This window comes from Zalophus californianus, chromosome X (assembly GCF_009762305.2).
Source record: "Zalophus californianus isolate mZalCal1 chromosome X, mZalCal1.pri.v2, whole genome shotgun sequence".
Classification (NCBI taxonomy): domain Eukaryota; kingdom Metazoa; phylum Chordata; class Mammalia; order Carnivora; family Otariidae; genus Zalophus; species Zalophus californianus.
Genome location: NC_045612.1, coordinates 90,386,264 through 90,405,931, shown reverse-complemented (window position 1 = coordinate 90,405,931; position 19,668 = coordinate 90,386,264). Strand labels below are relative to the sequence as shown.

The window sequence follows — 19,668 nt, the reverse complement described above, 5'->3', positions numbered from 1 at the left end:
GGGAGCCGAGATCAGCAAGCCAGACCCCATGGGCGACTCTTCATTCCCTCCGGCCGGGGGTCAGGAGGACTTTCCCCCTTCACTTTCCGCGCGAGTGAGGGGATCGGGGCAGGGAGCGCAGGCCTGGCTTAGGGCGGCGCCCGAGCCGCCCGGCTGGGGCCAGCAGCCGCTCCCGGAGCTCGCTCCTCGCGGAGGCCATTATTTCCAGCGGTGCCAAAAGTACGCGCCTTCTTCGGAGGGCGGAGGTCAGGGCCCGTGCACCGCCCCCCGACGACGCGACCTTTACCAGGCCCTGTAAGGCCCGGGACCCCTGGAGCGCGGGACTGCGGGGACCGTGGTCTCGGCCCATCACCGAGCTCTCGGGCAGGCAAAGGCCGTCCATGGCGTCCTCACTCACAGCTCACGCCCGCCGCGGGCGGTGCCGGACCTCGCCCTTCCCCACCGCTCCCCTCCCCCCACGCACCCCCCCCCCCACCTCCCGCCAATCCCGCCGCGGCTCCCGAGGTGACACGGCCCGGACCCTCCATTCTCTGCCCCAGTATATTTAACTAGCACAACCTAACAGTTTGCTGCCTCTCGGTGACAACCCTTCCCCCCCGACAGACGGGCCCAGCAGCCAACCACCGGCCAGAATTGGCCTGCGTCCCGCTCCCCGTCGGTGGCGGCCTCGGTGGGCGGGGCTCGGCAGCTAGCAAGTTGAGTGGAGCCACGGCTGACGTGAGTCAACAAAGGTCACGTGAGGCGAGCGGGCGGCGCCGATTGGCGGCGCTGGCCGGGCGCGGAGGGGGGGTCACGGCGGCGGCGTGGGGTTCGCTGTGTGACACAATTACAACAACTTTGTGCTGGTGCCGGGGAAGTTTGTGTCTCCAACGAATCCCCCCCCTTGCCCCCCAGCCCCGCGCGCTCCGGCCGTTCCCGCCGTCCCCGCCTGTGGCTGTCCCCCGCCCGCCCCCGCGATGTGACCCTACAGCCGAGCCGCCGCCGCTGCCGACCCGGGGGCTCCGCAGCCCCTGCCGCCGCCGCCTTCGCCGCCGCCGCGTTGGGATTTTTCGTCGCTGCCGCCCGCGGCGGAGGAGGAGGCGGCGATAAAGTTGGTGTGCCGGTCCCGAGCGGAGATTGGGGGCGTCGTTGCGGGCCCCGGCCCGCGGGGGGGTGTCGGCGTTGGAGTTGTGAATTCGCTGCGTTTCCATGAAATCCTGCGGAGTGTCGCTCGCTACCGCCGCCGCTGCCGCCGCCGCTTTCGGTGATGAGGAAAAGAAAATGGCGGCGGGAAAAGCGAGCGGCGAGAGCGAGGAGGCGTCCCCCAGCCTGACAGCCGAGGAGAGGGAGGCGCTCGGCGGACTGGACAGGTACGGGCCGCCGTCACCCGCCCGGTCGGCTCCGGACGGGCTGGCGCCGCTTTCCGGGGAGGCCCGAGCGCGGCTTGCCTCTGGCGGCGGCGGGGCGGGCACCTCGGCTTGGCGCTCTCCTTGCCGTAGCCGCCGCCGGGGCCTCGGGCTCGGGCAGGGGTAGATCGGTGGCGTTCCCGGAGCTCTAACGAGCCGCGTGTGTCTCTCCCCACAGCCGCCTTTTCGGGTTCGTGAGGTTTCATGAAGATGGCGCCAGGACGAAGGCCCTACTGGGCAAGGTAAGGCAGCCCGCGAGCCGGAGCGCGGACACGGACTCCCCGGCCGGCGCCCGGCTCTCCCCGGGCCCCGGGGCCCGGCCGGCGTTTATTGTGGCCACGAACGATGGCCGAGGGGCTTCCGGAAAACTATTTCCTGCCTTTGCTCTCCCCCCACCGTCGGATACCTCGCTTGTACCCTTGCGAAATCGCTCTCTTCTCTTGTAGCTGAAGGAACAGAGGCAGCAGCGCTTTGGGGCCGAGCTCAGCTGGGTCGACAAAATCGCCTCTCATTTTACGGCTCTTTGGAGGTAGACCGATGATCTCCTAGGTGCTTGTTCAGTGTCAAGGGATCGTAAATGTGTGCAGATTTCCCCACATTTCTGACTTACTTGCCTCCCGTGGTTTTTATTCTTTTGCTTCAGGCAGGTTGTTCGTAATGTCTAGTGTTACCCAAACGTTTTGGGCTTTCCTGCGTCCCTGCTCCCAGAAGGGGGAAGTTGCATGTAGTTTAGGGCGGTGAAGAGTTTGCATTGGGCTGTTGACATGCATCTCGACCGGTATGTGTTTTACCTGAAGTTAGGTGACTTGTTTACTTTTTGGGTCTTTCTGCCACAGAAATCCTGCAGTTATTTGTGAATGTGTTTTCTTCTTGGAGTCTCGTTTCCTGTGTGTCCGACCGGGGAGGCTAGGGGGGATTCGGGGTGTAGTCTCTGTTTATTTGTGTGGAAAGTTGTTGGCACTGTCATTTAGTTAAGTAATGGCTGCTCCTATCGGCCCAAGATGGCGGGACAGGGTGGGAGGAGAAAGTGAAGGGGGGGGTTTGAGGGGGGGAGGAGAGGTAAACATGGAAATAAATAGTAGCGATGAATAGGTCTCTCCTTCGGAGTGTGTAGCTCGATGGTGTTTAATAAAAATTGTCCAAGATGATTTGCATGTAGAATTCTTGTACCTTTCTCAAGCTTGGAAGCAGCATTCATAAGCCTGGTAAATGCTTATCAACCTGTAGCACATTTAGTTGCCCATCCATAAGCTATTGAACAAAGGCTGTGGAGTCTCGATCTGTCTGCATCAGTTTGTCTCTCCTGACCAAAATATGGCTGAAATGATATTTCTACGGTTTCTTAATTGGGACCGTGAAACTTGGAGTGTGTGCGATAGGTGTTGCATCCGTTAGACATTTTCTTTTCAAGCTGAAATCAGTAGCTTTGCGTTTGACACCTAGCTTTATTGTTAGAATTGAGAAGGAAGTTTGAAATGACTAAAGCCTAGCATTTTATTCTTGTTGATTTTTTTATTTAGTTCTCAGTTTTTATCTGTAGTTTGGTTTAGAAGAGTCTCTAATTCCTTTTATCTGTAATTAACTTCTGTTTTTGTTTCAAGGTAACTAAGTGTAAGGAGTTTCAGTCACAAATAATGACCAGAAAGCTAAAGAAATAATCCTTTCCAGTAAGCCTAGTGTTTTTGACTGATACAGGAAACTTGAATTAAACTTTGGTGATGTAGGTATTCATTGGTTTCATTAAAATTATCACTGGAAAAATGAGTAGTGACTAGCTCTGAAATGATTCAAGCCTCAATGATTAAAGCTTTGAAGAATTTTTTTCTGAGTATTTAAAATATTAAAAACAGTTGACTGCTGTCAAAGTTGTCCTTCCAAAAGATTAAATAAAATATTTAAATATAAGGGAGCATCACTGTATTTTGAAGTGATTATTGCCAGTCTAACTAGGGGTTGGCAAAATTGTTTGCAAAGATAACGCATTTGGAAAAGTTTGGCTAAATCTATTGCTTTTGGTTTATGGTAAAGAAGAAATAAATGGAATCTGAGGTTTTATGTGGATAATGTGTAAAATGCAAGTTGATGATTTCGTGTCTCAAAATGCTCGTATTTAGTAGATTCACAGTGGATGGTGCTAAATATTGGATTTCAGATTGTAATATTGAGCCCTGCAGTTATTATGTGCTATTGTGTTTAAATGTAAAGAAGTCGATGTTTTCAAATATCTTTTGTGAAAGTGTGCATTACTTTCTTGATGTTTGAATAGAGTAACATGTTATAAATGAGAAACTTGTGAAACTTCATTATGTTTTGGGGAAGAATTAGGGCTTTATAAAAACACTGGATAATCTGATAAATTACTAAGTAGTTCATTGAGCTGAAGGAAAAAAGTCTTTATTCAGACTCCGTGCTTGTGAGGTCCTACCTATTTAGGTCAAGACTCATTAGCCTTAACATTAAAATATTCTAGAGTATGTGCTTGCAACCTCATGCAATTCTTGTGAGCCTGAACATACCAGTGAAATGTGTGATGTAAAGCTTGACGTTATATAACCTCACAACCTGTGTTCGAATTGGATTCTGAATAGAATGAATGAGCTGGGGTCCTGCTATCGGAAGTATTGAATTATTTAGTTTCATCCATCTTTTGAACACTCCTGGGGAACAACAGACGTGTGTGTGTGTGTGTGTGTGTGTGTGTGTGTGTGTGTGTGTGTGTGTGTGTGTGTGTGTGTGTGTGTGTGTGTGTGTGTAATGTTGAGCTGTGTTGGTTTCAGAATTTTTACTCTCTGAAAGTCTTAAAAAACCAAGAGTTCACTTTTCTTTGTTGGGGTTGGTTCAAGCTACTTACATGAGGGCATGTAATGGAATTGAATAACTCCCAGGGTTCTGTTTTTAGCTGCTATTTTTGTCCTGCCAGTTCTCCACCCCCCAACAAATTTGGTCTGCACCTTGTAGAACTTTATTTCTGACAGAAACTTAGCTATTACTACTTGTTTTCAAACATTTTTATTCCTGTATGTTTTATTGGACCTTCTTTCAAGTTTTAAAATTCAAATTTTGTAGGTGTAAGAAAAGATAACTCTTGACTTAAAAGCTTTGGAAAGTTTTAGGGGCGCCTGGGTGGCGCAGTCGGTTGGGCGACTGCCTTTGGCTCAGGTCATGATCCTGGCGTCCTGGGATCGAGCCCCTGCATCGGGCTCGGGCTCCATGCTCGGCGGGGAGCCTGCTTCTCCCTCTCCCTCTGCCTGCCTGGCTACTTGTGATCTCTCTTTCTCTGTCTCTGTCAAATAAATAAATAAGATCTTAAAAAAAAAAAAAAAAACTTTGGAAAGTTTTAAACATTTAGTAAGTGTCTCTTACTTGCCCCTAAACTTGTATGTTCCTTTTCCATGTGTGACAATACTTTATCCAAACTGTTGATTTCTCTTAGTCTCTTTTTGTAAGATTCATTTATATTAGACTCCTTAAAGGAATTTTTGTTTGTATGATTGCCATTTGATATACAATGCTTGGGGTTTTGGATCAGCAAAATAGTAATATGGTATATTATTTTTGTGGTAATATCTTTAAAATATCTTTAAAAAATTATAAACAGAAAGTGGTTGCTTAATCAGAGTTTTTGAAATACAGCATGATCTTGACCACTTTGCTCTTTAAATTAATGTTAACCATTAATCTTTTGGTAACATAATTCAAGATTCTTACATTTTAATTATAGTGGAGTTATTGGAAAGTATTAAAACATTTAAACTAATTATGGTGACTTTGGTACATTTTTGAGAATATTTTGGGTTAATCTTGTTATCAGTTGGATAAGGATTTGCGTTAAAGTATCAGCAATATATAGCATAAATATAGGGAGGATAAATACAGTAATACTATAAAGGCATGTTTATAGTAATATGCTGAAGGTTTGGGGAATCTTACCTGAGTTGGGGAACTATTGCTAAAGTACATAGTGGTTCATTTTGAAGTATCTTTACATCCGTTTTAAGTTTGTCCTGAGTACTTTCATTGGAACTTTTTTTGTAATTTGTTAATCAGTAGAAAGATTATGTAGAATGCCTAGAAGAAGTTATGGGTTGTTTATCATTTAGAAATGTGTGTTCTTTTTTTCCTAGGAAATAATTAGTATTAAAATAGTTGGCATTTTAAATTTTTTGGGTAATGGTAGTAGTTTAAAATCCATTAAGGCATATATTTTCCTAAATTTGGTTTGCTTAAATGTAGATGGTAGGGGAAAATTATTAGGTCAGTTGTGGAGGTGGCTTATTTGTACTATAATATTTAGAGGTTGATGCTGTTTAAAATTTTTCTGTATTTTTTTTGTTTATAGGCACTTAAAGGGATATATTCATTTCTAGTGCTAAAGAAGGTTTAGTGTTTGGGTTACAAAAGTAACCACAGAATAACGTCATGCTTTGTGTTTGAAAATTAGGTCTTTAATTTGATGTGTTTTTAAAAAGTATTTTCTAGTTTGGAAAGTTGTCTTGTAAATAATTATAGTCATTGTTTACCTGGGGAAAGTCCCATGCCGTTACTATATATTTCCTAAAATTTTGCTACATTCCTGGTAATAAAAGCTGTAGAAAGAGATTACAGAAACGTTTGCATATCTGGGCACAAATTAGAACTGCAGGAATATATAAACAGGCACTTTTTAAGTTTTGGCCTTCTTTTTCACTGGATAGCTCTTTCCATAGAATCAAATTAGAAGTTGAAATGACTAGGGAACATTTGACTGCCACCTCTAGATGTTTTAGGTTAAGAAAAACTGCCTGAGAGATGGGTTTTTGTGACTTAGGTAGCAAAGTGGAGTGATGGGCCGCCTGTTTTAAATCAAAGTAAAGCTTCAGTGCTTGGCTAGCTAAGCACTGAAAAAAGTAAAAAATCTTATTCTGACTTGATTATGTAATATTTAGTTTTTATTTATATGGTACCAGTATTCTTTTGCAGATTTGAAAGGGGTTTTGTTAAGTTTATTTTACTTTGAAACTCGTGATCCTTTGAGCTCTTTGAAATTGATGTTAATGACTGATAACACCGTGCATTAATATTATTTTTGAAATGTGGTATCCAGAGAGCTAATTTATGTTACAAAAACACCACCAGATTGTCTTAAGAGTTGAAATGGTGGTTAGGTTATTTAGGGCCCACATGTATTTATTTGTAGAATAGTTGATTAATGGAATTTATTTAATGAATGCAAAATTGATAGTTTTATATATGCATACTGAAGCTTTATGTGTAATTGTATCAGCTTTGCATTTGTTAACAGTACATTAGAGCAACAAACATTGACTACATTAAATGCAAGTCTTCCATGCGGGGAATATGAAGATAATATAGATAACCCTTGCCTGCATTGAGCTTAAACTCCCTAAGAGGAGTGGGATAAGTATAAGGATGATATAACATAGGAATGTCAGTGGCAGAAGAATAGTGTGAAGTGTCCTGAAAGTGTATGATAAACATCAATTTAACAAGTTTGAATGGCTTTTTGTTTGTTTGTCTTTTGGCTAACCATAGAAACATTGATTAGCAAGCAGGTATAAAAGCAGTCACAGGAACCTGTTTGGGAAGCTTGTGTGGGAAGCTTGTGAAGTCCCAGCTCTTTGTAGGTAGTCTTAACAAGAACCTTGCTGGAAAGGTGCATTGGAGGCACATGTAGCAATATGTTAGCTGCAGTGGGCATTATCCCAGAATTGCCTGGTCCCAGTGGAACACAGGGCTGAATGGGACTCATAGAGTTACACGTACACTGTGTAGAGTATTGGGATCCTGGGTTTGTGGATTCTTAGACCCTGTTTGTGCAGAAGTGGAGGTGCCTTTACAGTATATCTAGCCAAGCCACATTAACTTGACCATCATTCATTTCACTGATGAAAAAATGTCTAAAACCCCTTGTGCTACCTGACACATTCCAGGGCTGACTGAAGTAAAGACAGGAGAAACATTGCCTTTGCAGAGTGCTGCCCTGGCTCATGTCCTCCTCATGTCTCTCATTGTTAGATTTAACTATTCTTGGACTGTGTATTCCTGATTTGGAAATTTAAAAAGTTAACTAACAGCTTCTGGATTTTAGGTTATTAGAGTTAACTGATAGTTGCTAGTTTAAGATTAACTAAAGCATCTGAGACCCACCATATTCTGATGTATTTTATTTTTTTAAACATTTAATGAGAATTTCTATTATGTAACATTCTCTGTCAGACATTTAAAAGTAAATTATTAAAATTTTACAGTACACTTGTGAGTTTAATGGGGAGGTATTTACATTTGTGAGATATTGCAGAATGGTGTCTGGGCTAGTTTAATTTACAGACAGCCTATTCCATGTTTTCAGGTATGTTTCAACAAATTATACACTTTGAGCACCGGACCCCAGAAAAAAAAAAAAAAGACCCTCTCTGCTAGCTCGTCATGCCTGGGCACTTTTTATGGACCAGACCTTTTTTTCTGTGTGGATGGGTGGTGCTGGAGGTGGGCAGGCATTGATGGCTTCTGCAAAACAGTATTGGCTTTCTTGGATCCCCGTTTTCAGGTGTTTACTCTTGGGGCAGTTGTAGGTTGAGTTTCAGAGTTTTACCCTAGGTTGGGCCTCAGTAGAATGGCTACTATTAATAGGATGAGGATTATTTCTTAATTGTGTTTCTTGGAGATGGTGTTTCTTGATTTGGGCATTAGCGAGGAATCTTGTAATTTTGTTTAGGAAAACATGATTTAAAATCAGGTTTTAGCTTTTAGCAGATGTTGAAAGGATAATCTGTGTGTTCTCTTCTCTCTCTGATCTCATTTTATAGTAATTTTTACCTTTGTACGGATTCTTGGGATCCTTGAATGAGCATTCGTGGGTCAAATTAAGAAGTTCTCTGACCAAGTTTTGGAAGGATATTCAGTAAATAAAGGTCATCTTGGAGTACAAAACAGCTCTAGGGTGAGGAGGAGGGGAGATTTTAAACTTTACACTTTATAGATTTCTGTACTGCTATGGTTTTTTTGTTTTTTTTTTCTTTGGACATACTACTTTACAAATCATAGAGTAAGCACCCCGATAGTGCACCAGAATTATATTTTGGTTGATTGAAAATGGGTTTTATTCTACCGTATGTGTAGAGATAACTGTAAAGGCCTTGTCAAGTTGGGATGCTTTTGAGCTTGATGATAGGGGTGAATGAAGTAGAGATGTGCCCTGTTAGGTCCTGTTTCTTTGCCTTTTAGGTGGCTTTATGATAAGTCACTATGCAATCTTCATTTTTTTTTTGTTTTTAAAGATTTTATTATTGAGAGAGCACGCACATGTGCGCACACAGGGGAGGGGCAGAGAATCTCAGGCCAACTCAGTGTTGAGCGCAGAGCCAGACCGCCTAATCTCAGGACCCTGAGATCATGACCTGAGCCAAAATCAAGAGACAGATACTTAACTGACCAAGCTACCCAGGCCACCCCTGCAATCTTCATTTTGATCTTTAGCCATCTGTTTCTTTGATGACTTTCCTTTTTGGGCCCCTTTTTGCCTAGGTTGACTTTTGGGACCTAATTAAGAACTATAACCTGGAAGCTTGGGAGTGATGCCTTATTTAGACAGTTATAGGGTTCTCAGGCAATTTGTGGGCTCTTTGCCACTTTCTCCTGCAGACTTTTATTTATTTTTTTAAATCCATTTCTTCTTTTATCCTCTTTTCTCTATTTTTCTACATTGCTAAACTGTTGTCATTCTGTTAATGTATTCTGATTTTTTTTTGTAGTTTGGGTCTGTGGAAGTATTTTGTGTTAGAATAAATAAAAGATGTGCTGCTATTTATTGTTTATTCTCAGGAAGAAGGTTGGACTTTGTTATAGTTAAGAGATTATATGAGGTCATCTAATACATTTTAATTTAGACCAGTGGAGGATACCCTTTTAGATGAAGGGTTGTTTTCAGGCTATGGATCTATTACATTATGTTCATTAGATCCTTTTCTTCTTTAAAAAAGCTTGTTAGGGAAAATTTCCAATATTTTCAAGAGCAGAGAAAATCAGTCAGCCAACCGTCACTGATCATTACCCAGTTCAGCTGTTTTCAACTCACGTCCAGTCTTGTTTCATCTGTATTTTGCCCCTCACTCCCATTATTTTGAAGGACATCTCAGGCATCAATCACATCATTTAATCCATAGATACATTAGTTTGTCTCCGAAACATAGCCACAGTGCCCTTACTACACTTAAAAATAACTTTTTTTTTTAAGATTTTATTTATTTATTTGACAGAGAGAGAGAGTGAGAGAGCACAAGTAGGGGGAGCAGCAGAGGGAGAGGGAGAAGCAGCAGGCTCCCTGCTGAGCAGGGAGCTTGATGTGGGGCTCACGTGGGGCTCGATCCCAGGACCCCAGGATCATGACCTGAGCTGAAGGCAGATGCTTAACCGACTGAGCCACCCAGGTACCCATAAAAATAACTTCTTAATAGGAAATATTTTTTGGGCCCTGATAATTTTGATGTATGGAAGAATTCTTTGGGAAACTAATAGAAAACAGATAATTAGCTGAATAATGTGAGTTTGTATTTTAATATTGTGGAAGGATTCTGTAATAGAATATTACGTAATCGTGGCAAAAGAGAGAATTTTGCCTAAGAACTTTATGAATCTTAGTTGATTGAGTCTGGGTCATTTATACATTTAGGGGAAATTTGTTTTTAAGATATAGTAGTTAAAATAAATGTTTTAGGTTTTTAAATTTCAAATATCAGAATGAGAACTAGAAAAGCTTTTGGTTTTGCTTGGTTGATTGTGAAATGTTTGCTGACCTGCTGTGGGTGAAGGCCGTGTGCCAAGTCTTTGGGCAACAAGTAAGACCTGGCCTCTGCCTCTGCGGTCTTTGGAGGAAAATGGGTAGACTGAGTGATCATATGTTGTAGTAAGTACAGTAATCAAGGTGTATGCAAAGTGCTGTGAGCTCTCAAATGATGGAGCAAATAAAACATGCCTGAGTGGCTCATTCGGTTGGGTGTCTGCCTTCGGCTCGGGTCATGGTCCCAGGGTCCTGGGATCGAGTCCCGCATCGGGCTCCCTGCTCAGCGGGGAGTCTGCTTCTCCCTCTGCCCCTCCCCCCCCAACTCGGCTCCTCTCGATCTCTGAAATAAATAAAAAATTAAAAAAAATATTTGATTATGGATAGTTTATCCACACAATTCCTAGCATTTTGGAGCAGTTAATTTTGACTGGAGAAGTAAGTAGGTGAGGTAAACTCCATGAAGATGTAACATTTTGTCTTGATTATCAAACATGAGTGGAGGTTTAGCAAGAGGAAGGAAGGGGCAGAGAGTTGGAGGTATGAAGTGAAATGGTGTTTGAGGAATTGTGAGTAGTATAGTGTGGGTAGAGGGTGTCATGTTGGGTTTAGGAGAAAGTAACTGAGCACATGAAGGCCCACGTCACTATAGGCCATAGGATGTTTTGGAAGGTCGTTGAATTCAACTCTAATCCAGGGGAATTGACATGACTACAGTAGGTTTTATGGGAATATTATTGGCTACAGTGAGAAGGATAAAGTGGAGGGGAAAAGATCCTAGTTGTGAAGTATTGATGGTGGATTTTAAAGTAGAATTCTGCTTCTGCTACTTACTCGGTGTGTGATCCTTGGACAAATTATTTCATCTTTCAGAGGCTCAGCTTTCTCATCTGTAAAATGGAAGTAGTAATAGATTTCTGGCAGGCTGTTGCATTTTGTGTTAGGAAAGAAAGTGCTTGGCATTGGGCCTAGCACGGAAGGTGCTCAGTACAAGGTTCATGTTATCATCATCTTGGGAAAGACAGTTAAGTTTAAACTAAGGCTATAGTTTAGGAGTGAGGGTGGAGATAGAGGCAGATTTGGGATCTCTGGAAAAGAATCCTAACATCTCACTACTTTGACTTTCTTTCTTTGTCTAACAACATCTTAGTCTCTGATACTCTGTTCTAGATTTTCTTTACTCACTCTGCCTCCAGCTTACACTTGATTACTTTAGTTGGGCATCTTGAAGGCACCTTAAACTAAACATATGCAGACTGAATTTATCATTGTCTTTGATGTTTCTTATCTAAATAAATGGCACTTAATCATCCTTGCCAGAAACCTTGGAGTGGTTCTTGACTCCTTTTTCTTAACTTAAAAGTCCTAATAGTCTGCCGGTCTTGTCATTTCTACATATTAAATTTCAAGTCTGTTTCTCTCCATTCCCACTGCCATTATTCTAATTGCAGCCATGATCCTCTCTTTGACTTCTGAATTAGCTTCATACAGTTTTTTTGAATGTGTATACATGTGCATAGTACAGAACTGAAAAGTTACATGAAGGGTTTTTTTTTTTTTTTTTAAAGATTTTATTTATTTATTTGACAGAGAGAGACACAGCGAGAGAGGGAACACAAGCAGGGGGAGTGGGAGAGGGAAGAAGCAGGCTTCCCGCGGAGCAGGGAGCCCGATGCGCGGGGCTCGATCCCAGGACTCTGGGATCATGACCTGAGCCGAAGGCCGACACTTAACGACTGAGCCACCCAGGCACCCCTACATGAAGGGTGTTAACAGTGAAAAGAAAATCTCCCTCCCACACCATTTCCCAGTTATTTTGTTCCTGTTTTCGGGCAGCCACTGATAAAAGGTATGTTGGGTAACTTCATATTTCAACACATACCAAAGCATATTCCATTTTATTTTTTCCCCCACACAGATGAGGTCATACTGTATACAAGTCATTAAAATACTTTGTTAATTTTACTGTTTGCTATATGAAAATGTTAATAGTTTTATATTGAATTGTCTTGGGTTTGAGAGTTCTCTCATTCAAATAGTGAGATGTTGGTGAGGGGATTGATTTGGGTTATTTTTAAGTTCTTTTTGATTTTGAGGTTTTATTACTCCTTTTATACATGATATTGAGGGTAGAAATTCTTCAACATGTGAAAGTCTTAATTGGAAGTATGTTCATGTGCGTTTTCATAAGGTAGTAGTTGCTTAATTTTATATGCTGTGAACTGTCAGTTGGAATAATTGGCAAATTTTGCCTTCATATTTTGGTTTTATTAGTATGACTGATTATCAGGCTCTGTGATTACTAACTTAATTCACTCCCTGAATGTTTATAGAAGTAACCATAGTTTATACTACTAAATAATCTTGTATTTGCAGGAGTCATTCATTTCCTTGGTTTATTCTTGTTTTTATTATAGAAAAGGAAAAATAGGTAAACTTGCATTCTTGGTTAGTTGAAAACAGTACAGGGCTTAGTGGTTAACTTACTTCATGGCAGAATATCTTTATTTTGATTTTTCAGTGACTGGTGTTAGAGCTATAAGAGTAGTACTTTATTTCTTGGGGGTCATTAACACTTTTAGGGTCAGTGTAGCTGCATACATTTTGTATATGATTTCAGGGAGTGTAAGGATCCCTTTGAAGCCCAACTGTGGACTCCATTATTTTCACTTAAGTGTAGTTCACTTATTCTTGAGTAGAGGGGTAGAGGTGTTAATGATGGGGGTATGTTGGAGAGAAAGGAAAGCTTTAGAACCACTGGGTTGGTTAGGCTTAGATGGCATGGATTTTTACCACACAGTTTGCGGTATTTTATGACCACTTCACATATTCTTCTCAAATTCTTCTCTACTGGTTATTATAAGGGTACTAGGGGAAGAGAAGGTGGTCTGATCCGTAGAGAACTTACTGCTCTAACCAGAAAAATAGCTGTACGCACATGTCCTTTTAACATAGTTAATAGACTTTAGTGTTGTTTCTTTAGCCTGGGTGCTCAAAATGCTGGTTTGGTTGGGAGGCTGTATGATATACGGGGAAGAACAATGGATTAGAAAACTGAAGACCTGAGTTTTAGGGTCTGCTGCCTACTTTAGTCAAGTTGCTTAATTGATACGGTCCCAGTTTTACCGTCTGTTAAGACGAAAGGCTGGGAATTAAAAATTTCAGTGACTAGCACCAGAATTCTAGGTAACTATTCATTTTAGTTTTTAGGATTGACCCAGTTCTTTTAAGATTTTGACCCAGAAGGAGGACACAGTAGAACTTTGTTCTAGATGGTAATGTTCTTTGATTTCAGCCTCAAGCCTTTAGGATCAGACAGCAGATGAATGCAGAGACCTAATGGAACTGAGTTGCATGTTTTTGTTATGCTAGTATAATTAGCCATTCAGTTAGTCTTTGATTTGAAAGTTGGTCTTATTTATTAATGGTTAGTGTTTGACTTCTCCAAACTGCTTCTTATAGTTGGGGCTATAATTTTTTAGGTCAGATGTGATATTTCTAATTATAGAAGATGGGTGTAATCAATGTGTCTGTTTGCTGGGAATTCATGTAACAGGGCTAAATGAATTCTCATGTGCATTGGTAAGAAATGTCACATTGAAGGGGCGCCTGGGTGGCTCAGTCATTTAAGCATCTGACTCTTGATTTCGGCTCAGGTCATGATCTCAGGATCGTGAGATCGAGCCCCATGTTGGGCTCCACGCTGGACATGGAACCTTCTTAAGATTCTCTCTTACTCTCCCCTCTGTCTCTTTCCCCCACTCGTGCTTGCACGCTTGCTCACTCTCTCTGTCTCAAAAAAAAAAAAAAAGTCACATTGAATAAATATGTACTGTTAGGTATTGGGCATTTAGGTGTCACAAAAAATGAATAAGGCCCCTTGGTTTCCCCAAGTGTAGTAAGAATCTTGTAGCATTAGTGGGGCATTTTGTGATCTATTGAATGTAAACTTTTATTGTTTGATTTTGCTTTGTGTGTGAGATGATATTTTCATTATAAGCCTACCAGTTAAAAAGATAGATTTGGATTTTCTTTCTTCTTCTTCTTTTTTTTTAAAGATTTTATTTTATTTATTTGACACAGAGAGAGAGCCAGAGAGCACAAGCAGGGGGAACAGCAGAGGTAGTGGGAGAAGCAGGCTCCGTAAGCAGGGAGCCTGATGCAGGTCTTGATCCTGGGAGCCTGATGTGGGTCTTGATCCCAGGACCCTGGGATTATGACCTGAGCTGAAGGCAGATGCTTAACTGACCGAGCCACCCAGGCACCCCTAGATTTGGATTTTCTTGAGGAGAAACTTCTTGTTTGTTTAACAGCCTTTCAACGATGGTAAATGTATAAAATGAAGTGGGTTTTCTGTCATTGAAGTTGTTCAGATTTGCTCATTGACACTGTTTGGCCAGGTTGTTATAGACAACATTCAGACATCGAAGGATAACTTTTACTGTTACCTGTAAAGATTACCCAACCCTTAAATAGTCATGATTCTATGAAAAGAGGTAACTGGGTCCTGAATATCTGGAGGAAGAGCTGGAGTCCTTATTAATCTGATGGATTTTTTTGGCTCTTGTTTTGTCTTGTTGGATTTGGTTGTCCTTATAAAAGTGGACATCACATGACATTGGATATCATGAATACATTTTTGTAAGTGGAAGTTCTTTTCTATTGGCTTTTTAAAAATTTGACTTTATTTTGGGATAATTATAGATTTATGTGAAGTTGTAAGAAACAATAGATCTAGTGTACCCTTTACCCAATTTCTCCCAATGGTAGCATCTTGCAAAAGTATAATACAATAAATATCACAACCAGAATATTGACATTGATATAAGCAAGATATAGAACTGTTCCATTACCATAAATATCTGTCTTGTTGCTAATTTGTAGCCACACACCCCCACCTCCCATTCCTAACCCCTGGAGAACCATTTCTATAATTTTCTCATTTGAAAAATGTTATATAAATGGGATCATACAGTATATGTCCTTTTGGGATTGCCCTTTTTCACTCAGCGGAACTCTCTCGGTTAATCAACTTGTATGAATCAGTAGTTTGTTCCTTTTTATTGCTAACATTTAGTAATGTTACCACATTTTCTTTAACCATTTACCTGTGAAGGACATCTGAGTTATTTCTAGTTTTTGGCTATTGCTAATAAAGCTGCTGTGACCATTTGTGTACAGGTGTTTTTGTGAACATAAGTTTTCTATGGGATAAATGCCCAAGAGTGCAGTTGCTGATAGTTACATGTTTAGTTTTATAAAAAAACACCAAACTGTTTAACGTTTCCCAGAGCAGCCTTACCATTTTATATTCCCATCAGCAGTCCCCCCGTGTTCCAGTTTTATTGCATCCTTGCCGGCATTTGGTGTTAACTTCTATTATTTATTTTTGTCATTCTGATAGGAGTGTAGTGATAGTTCATTGTGGTTTAAATTTACATTTCCCTCATGGCTAATGATGTTGAACATTCCATCTGTATAGCCTCTTTGGTGAAATGTCTGTTTGTGTTTTTTTGGATTATTTACCTGAGACTCCTTTTTCTCTAATATAAAAATTTAGTGCTATAAATTTACCTTTCCTCACTACTTTAGCTGTGTCCCGTGTTCTTATATTTTCATTTTTATTCAGTTCTACGCGTTTTTAAGTTTCTTCTGAGCTTTCCTCTTTGATCCATGGAATATTTGGTAATGTGTTCAGTTTTTTAAGTATTTGGAGGTTTTCCTGTTTTCATTCTGTTACTAATTTTTAGCTTGGTTCCATTATGATTATGGGATTTATTCTGTATAATTTCCATTTTCTCATACATTTGTTGACATCTGTTTTATGACCCAGGATATGGTCTATCTTGGTGTCTGTTTCATGAGCGCTTGAAAAGAATGTGTATTCTGCTGTTGTTGGATGGAGTGTTGTATGCATGACAGATCCTATTGGTTGATCGTATTGTTCAGTTCTTCTATATCCTTGCTTATTTTGCATCTAGCAGTTCTATCAATTGCTTAGAGTGTGGTGTTGCTAAGTCTTCACCTATAATTGTGGCTTTGTCTATTTTCTTTTTATCTTTATCATATCTTCTGGTGGGTTGATACCTTTATCATTATGTAATGTCTCTCTTTGTCTTACTGAAATTACTGGTAATTTTATTTGCTCTGAGGTCCACTTTATCTGATAGTAATGTAGCCAGTCTTTTTTTAAAAAATGAATATTTACATAGTATGTTTTTTTCCATACTTTTACTTTCAGTCTACCTGTATCATTGTATTTACAGTGATTTTTTTTTCCCCCCCTGTGGACAACATATTGTTAGATCATTTAAAATATTCTTCCAGTTTCTCTTTTTTAATTGGTGTGTTTAGACTACACTTAAGGTAATTACTGAACTATTAGGGCTTAAGTCTGCTATTATTTTTTATTCATTCTGTTTCTCATGTCTTATTTCTTAATCTCCTTAAGGTTATCTGGATATATTTTTGGGTTCCATCTTGATTTGTCATGTTTTTGTACGTATATTTCTTTGTATAGATTTCTTGCTTGCTGTGGGTATTGTGATATTCATATGTAAATTACCACGGTCTTCACGTACAGATGTTTTACTACTTGGAGTGTAGTGCAGAAACTTTATTTCGTTTAGGTCCTTTTGCCCTCTACTTTAAAATATAATTTTCTTTATATAACATTGAACATCATGTCAGATGATGTGATAAATTTTGCTTCAACCAGCAAATAGGATTTATGAAACTCAAGTATAGTGTCATAGTCGTATTATACTTACCCCTAATTTTACCTATTCCAGTGTTCTTTTTCCTTTCTGAAGTCACAGTCCCCTTCTGCTTTCATTTCTTTTCAGTTTAGAGAACTTTTCAGGCCATTCTTTGGGGTAAGTTTGCAAGCATCGGATTCTCTTAGTTTTTCTGAGATTGTCTTTAATTCCCTTCATTCCTGAAGGATATTTTAGCTGTATATAGAATTCACAGTGTTGGTTCATTTGTTTCAGTATGTGAAAAATGTTGGCCTATTTCTTTATGATCCCTATGGTTTCATTTCAGAAATTTGCTATCATTTGAATTGATGTTCCCCTATAAGTAATGTATCATTTTAATCTGCGTTTAAGAATTTTTCTTTTGTCTTTAGGTTTCAGGAGTTTCTTTTTTTTTTTTTTTTTTGAGATTTTTATTTATTTGACAGAGAGACAACGAGAGAGGGAACACAAGCAGGGGGAGTGGGAGAGGGAGAAGCAGGCTTCCCGCTGAGCAGGGAGCCCGCGGGGCTCGATCCCAGGACTCTGGGATCATGACCTGAGCTGAAGGCAGACGCTTAACGACTGAGCCACCCAGGAGCCCCAGGTTTCAGGAGTTTAATTATGATGTATTTTGGTGTGGATGTCTTTAATTTTATTTTATTTGGGTTCATTCAGCTTTTTCTACCTGTGGATTAACGTGTTTCACCAAATATTGGAAATTTTCAGCCATTGTATCTTCAGATACTTTTTCAATCCTACACTCTCTTCTGGGAATTTGACCCTTAACTCTATTGTTTTTGTCCCATATGTACCTGAAGCTCTGTTCTTTTTCATTCTGTTTTCTTTCTTGTTTAGGTTAGCTAAATTCTATTGATCTGTTCCCTGACTCTCTTGTCTTATTTCCATTCTATTGTTGAGCCCATCCAGAGAGTTATTTTGGTTGTTGTATTTTTCAGTTTTATAATTTCCATTTGGTTCTTCTAAAATGAGTTTTCTTTCCTGGGATTATTTCCATTTTTCCATTTATTTCAAGAGCAGCTGTAATTGCTCATTGAAGCATCTTATGTTGACTGCTTAAAATCGAGATAATTCATTCAAAACCTGGGTCACCTCAGTGTTGCGTGTATTGATTGTTGTTCCTCATTCACATTATACTTTTCTGGATTTTGGTATAGCGAGCGATTTTAAATTGTATCCTGGACATTTTAAATATCACATTATAAGAGTTCTTGACCCCCCCCCCCCCTTTTTTTAATAGTAGGCAGTCTCCTTATTGAGGTGTAGTGCAAGGGCTGGGGAAGGTGTGTATCTTCTGCTTCTTATTGGCCCTACAGACAACCATTCTGGCAAAAATAAAACACTGAATCATACTGTCTTGGTGCAGACTGATGGGATGTAAGTTCAGCTTCCCCCTTATCCTCACTGACATCTTTCTGGCAAAAGGTAGGCACCAGTTTATACCACTTTGTTGCCTCTGAGTGGGAGGTATAAGATCAGCTTCCTGATGGGACGCTCCAGCAAGAGAGAAGTGGAGGGCTAAGAAGCTTTCTACTTTGTGCCACTTCCCTGAGTTGATGCCAGGTGGGGGCTGCTGGAAGCTCATCTCCCTCTGGACACCACTGGCACCAGAGAATGGGAGAAGTGGATTGTCAGCTACTTTGTCTTGCTTGGCTTCATTTAATCTCACTGCCGAGTGGGTATGGAGGTTCCGCTCTCTGCTTGCCCCTGCTAACACCAGGGATGGGGAAGTGGAATGCTGATCGGCTCCAACTCACACCACCTTGTTTAGTCTTGTTGATGCCATTTGAGGCTGCAGGTTTAGCTTCTCCCTGGTTCCTGTTGACATTGGGCGTGTGTGTGCACCCGCCTGTGTGTGTGTGTGTGTGTGTGTGTTGTGAAGTGTAGTGGTGGCTAATCCTGTCTCACACAGCTTTGTTAATTCTCTTTGCTGTTGGGTGGTGAAGGTGGCCGAACCTGCCCTTGATACTACTGGCACTACCTTAAATGGGTGAATCTGAGCAGCACTTGCTTCTACTGGGTGTTGGGTATGGAAGATCAGCTCCTCATTTAGGCTTGCCACCAACCCCGCAGGGTTATTGGAGTCCACCCGCCGCCTCCTGCTGGGCCTGAAAGATCAGCTTCCTCTACCTAGCTTCATCTATACTGTCCTTGTAGGGAACTTGAGCACCCCTCTGTAGGGAACAGAAGATCAACTGCCTGTTCTGTCCTGCTAATGCTGTTTGGATTGACACACCTTCCTCCCTACTCTGGTTGAGAGGAAGGGGGTATGGAAGATTAAGCTGTGTGCTTGGCCCCACGGAAACTGGAGGGTTCACATACATGTTTGTGTGCGGATCTTCTGTTGGTCTTTGGCAGGAATATTGTGGGTATTACTGAAAAGGTTGGTAAGCTACCCTTTTCTCAGTCCTTTGGCTGGGAGGAAAAGTCTTTTCTTATGACTGGTATTGGATGGGGGGCAGCACCTTGGCCCAGAAATGTGGGAGGTAATAAGAAAACCCAGGGAACTCACTGCCTTTTCATTCCTTAAGTCCTGATATCTCTCGGAAGTCTACTGCCTTTTTTCCATGGGACACTTCCTTCCCATACTTGTTTGTTGTGCTTTGTCTAGGATTTTTTAATTGTGAGAGGGAGCGTCTGGGAGGAATGAAGCTATTCTATTTTGGCAGACCTGGAGTTGACTTTTTTTTTTTCAATTAATAAAAATTGAAGTGTAGTTGACACATAATGTTAACATTAGTTCCCGGTGTAT

General features: G+C 41.1%; 1 protein-coding gene across 10 annotated transcripts in view; it reads left to right on the top strand.

Moving 5' to 3' along the window:
- Positions 1-532: 532 nt before the first annotated feature.
- The window catches only part of KDM6A (lysine demethylase 6A), a 211,935-nt gene continuing 192,799 nt past the window's right edge, over positions 533-19,668 (top strand). For 5 of the 10 annotated variants that reach the window (XM_027607533.2, XM_027607529.2, XM_027607532.2 and 2 more), the window contains exons 1-2: positions 535-1,349; positions 1,564-1,627. In XM_027607533.2, the coding sequence (XP_027463334.1) occupies positions 1,189-1,349; positions 1,564-1,627 (225 nt within the window). In that variant the 5' untranslated portion in view covers positions 535-1,188. Of the gene's footprint in view, positions 1,350-1,563; positions 1,628-1,859; positions 1,915-19,668 lie in introns of those variants that run through there. The other 5 variants (XM_027607534.2, XM_027607531.2, XM_027607526.2 and 2 more) reach the window with 4 other exon arrangements.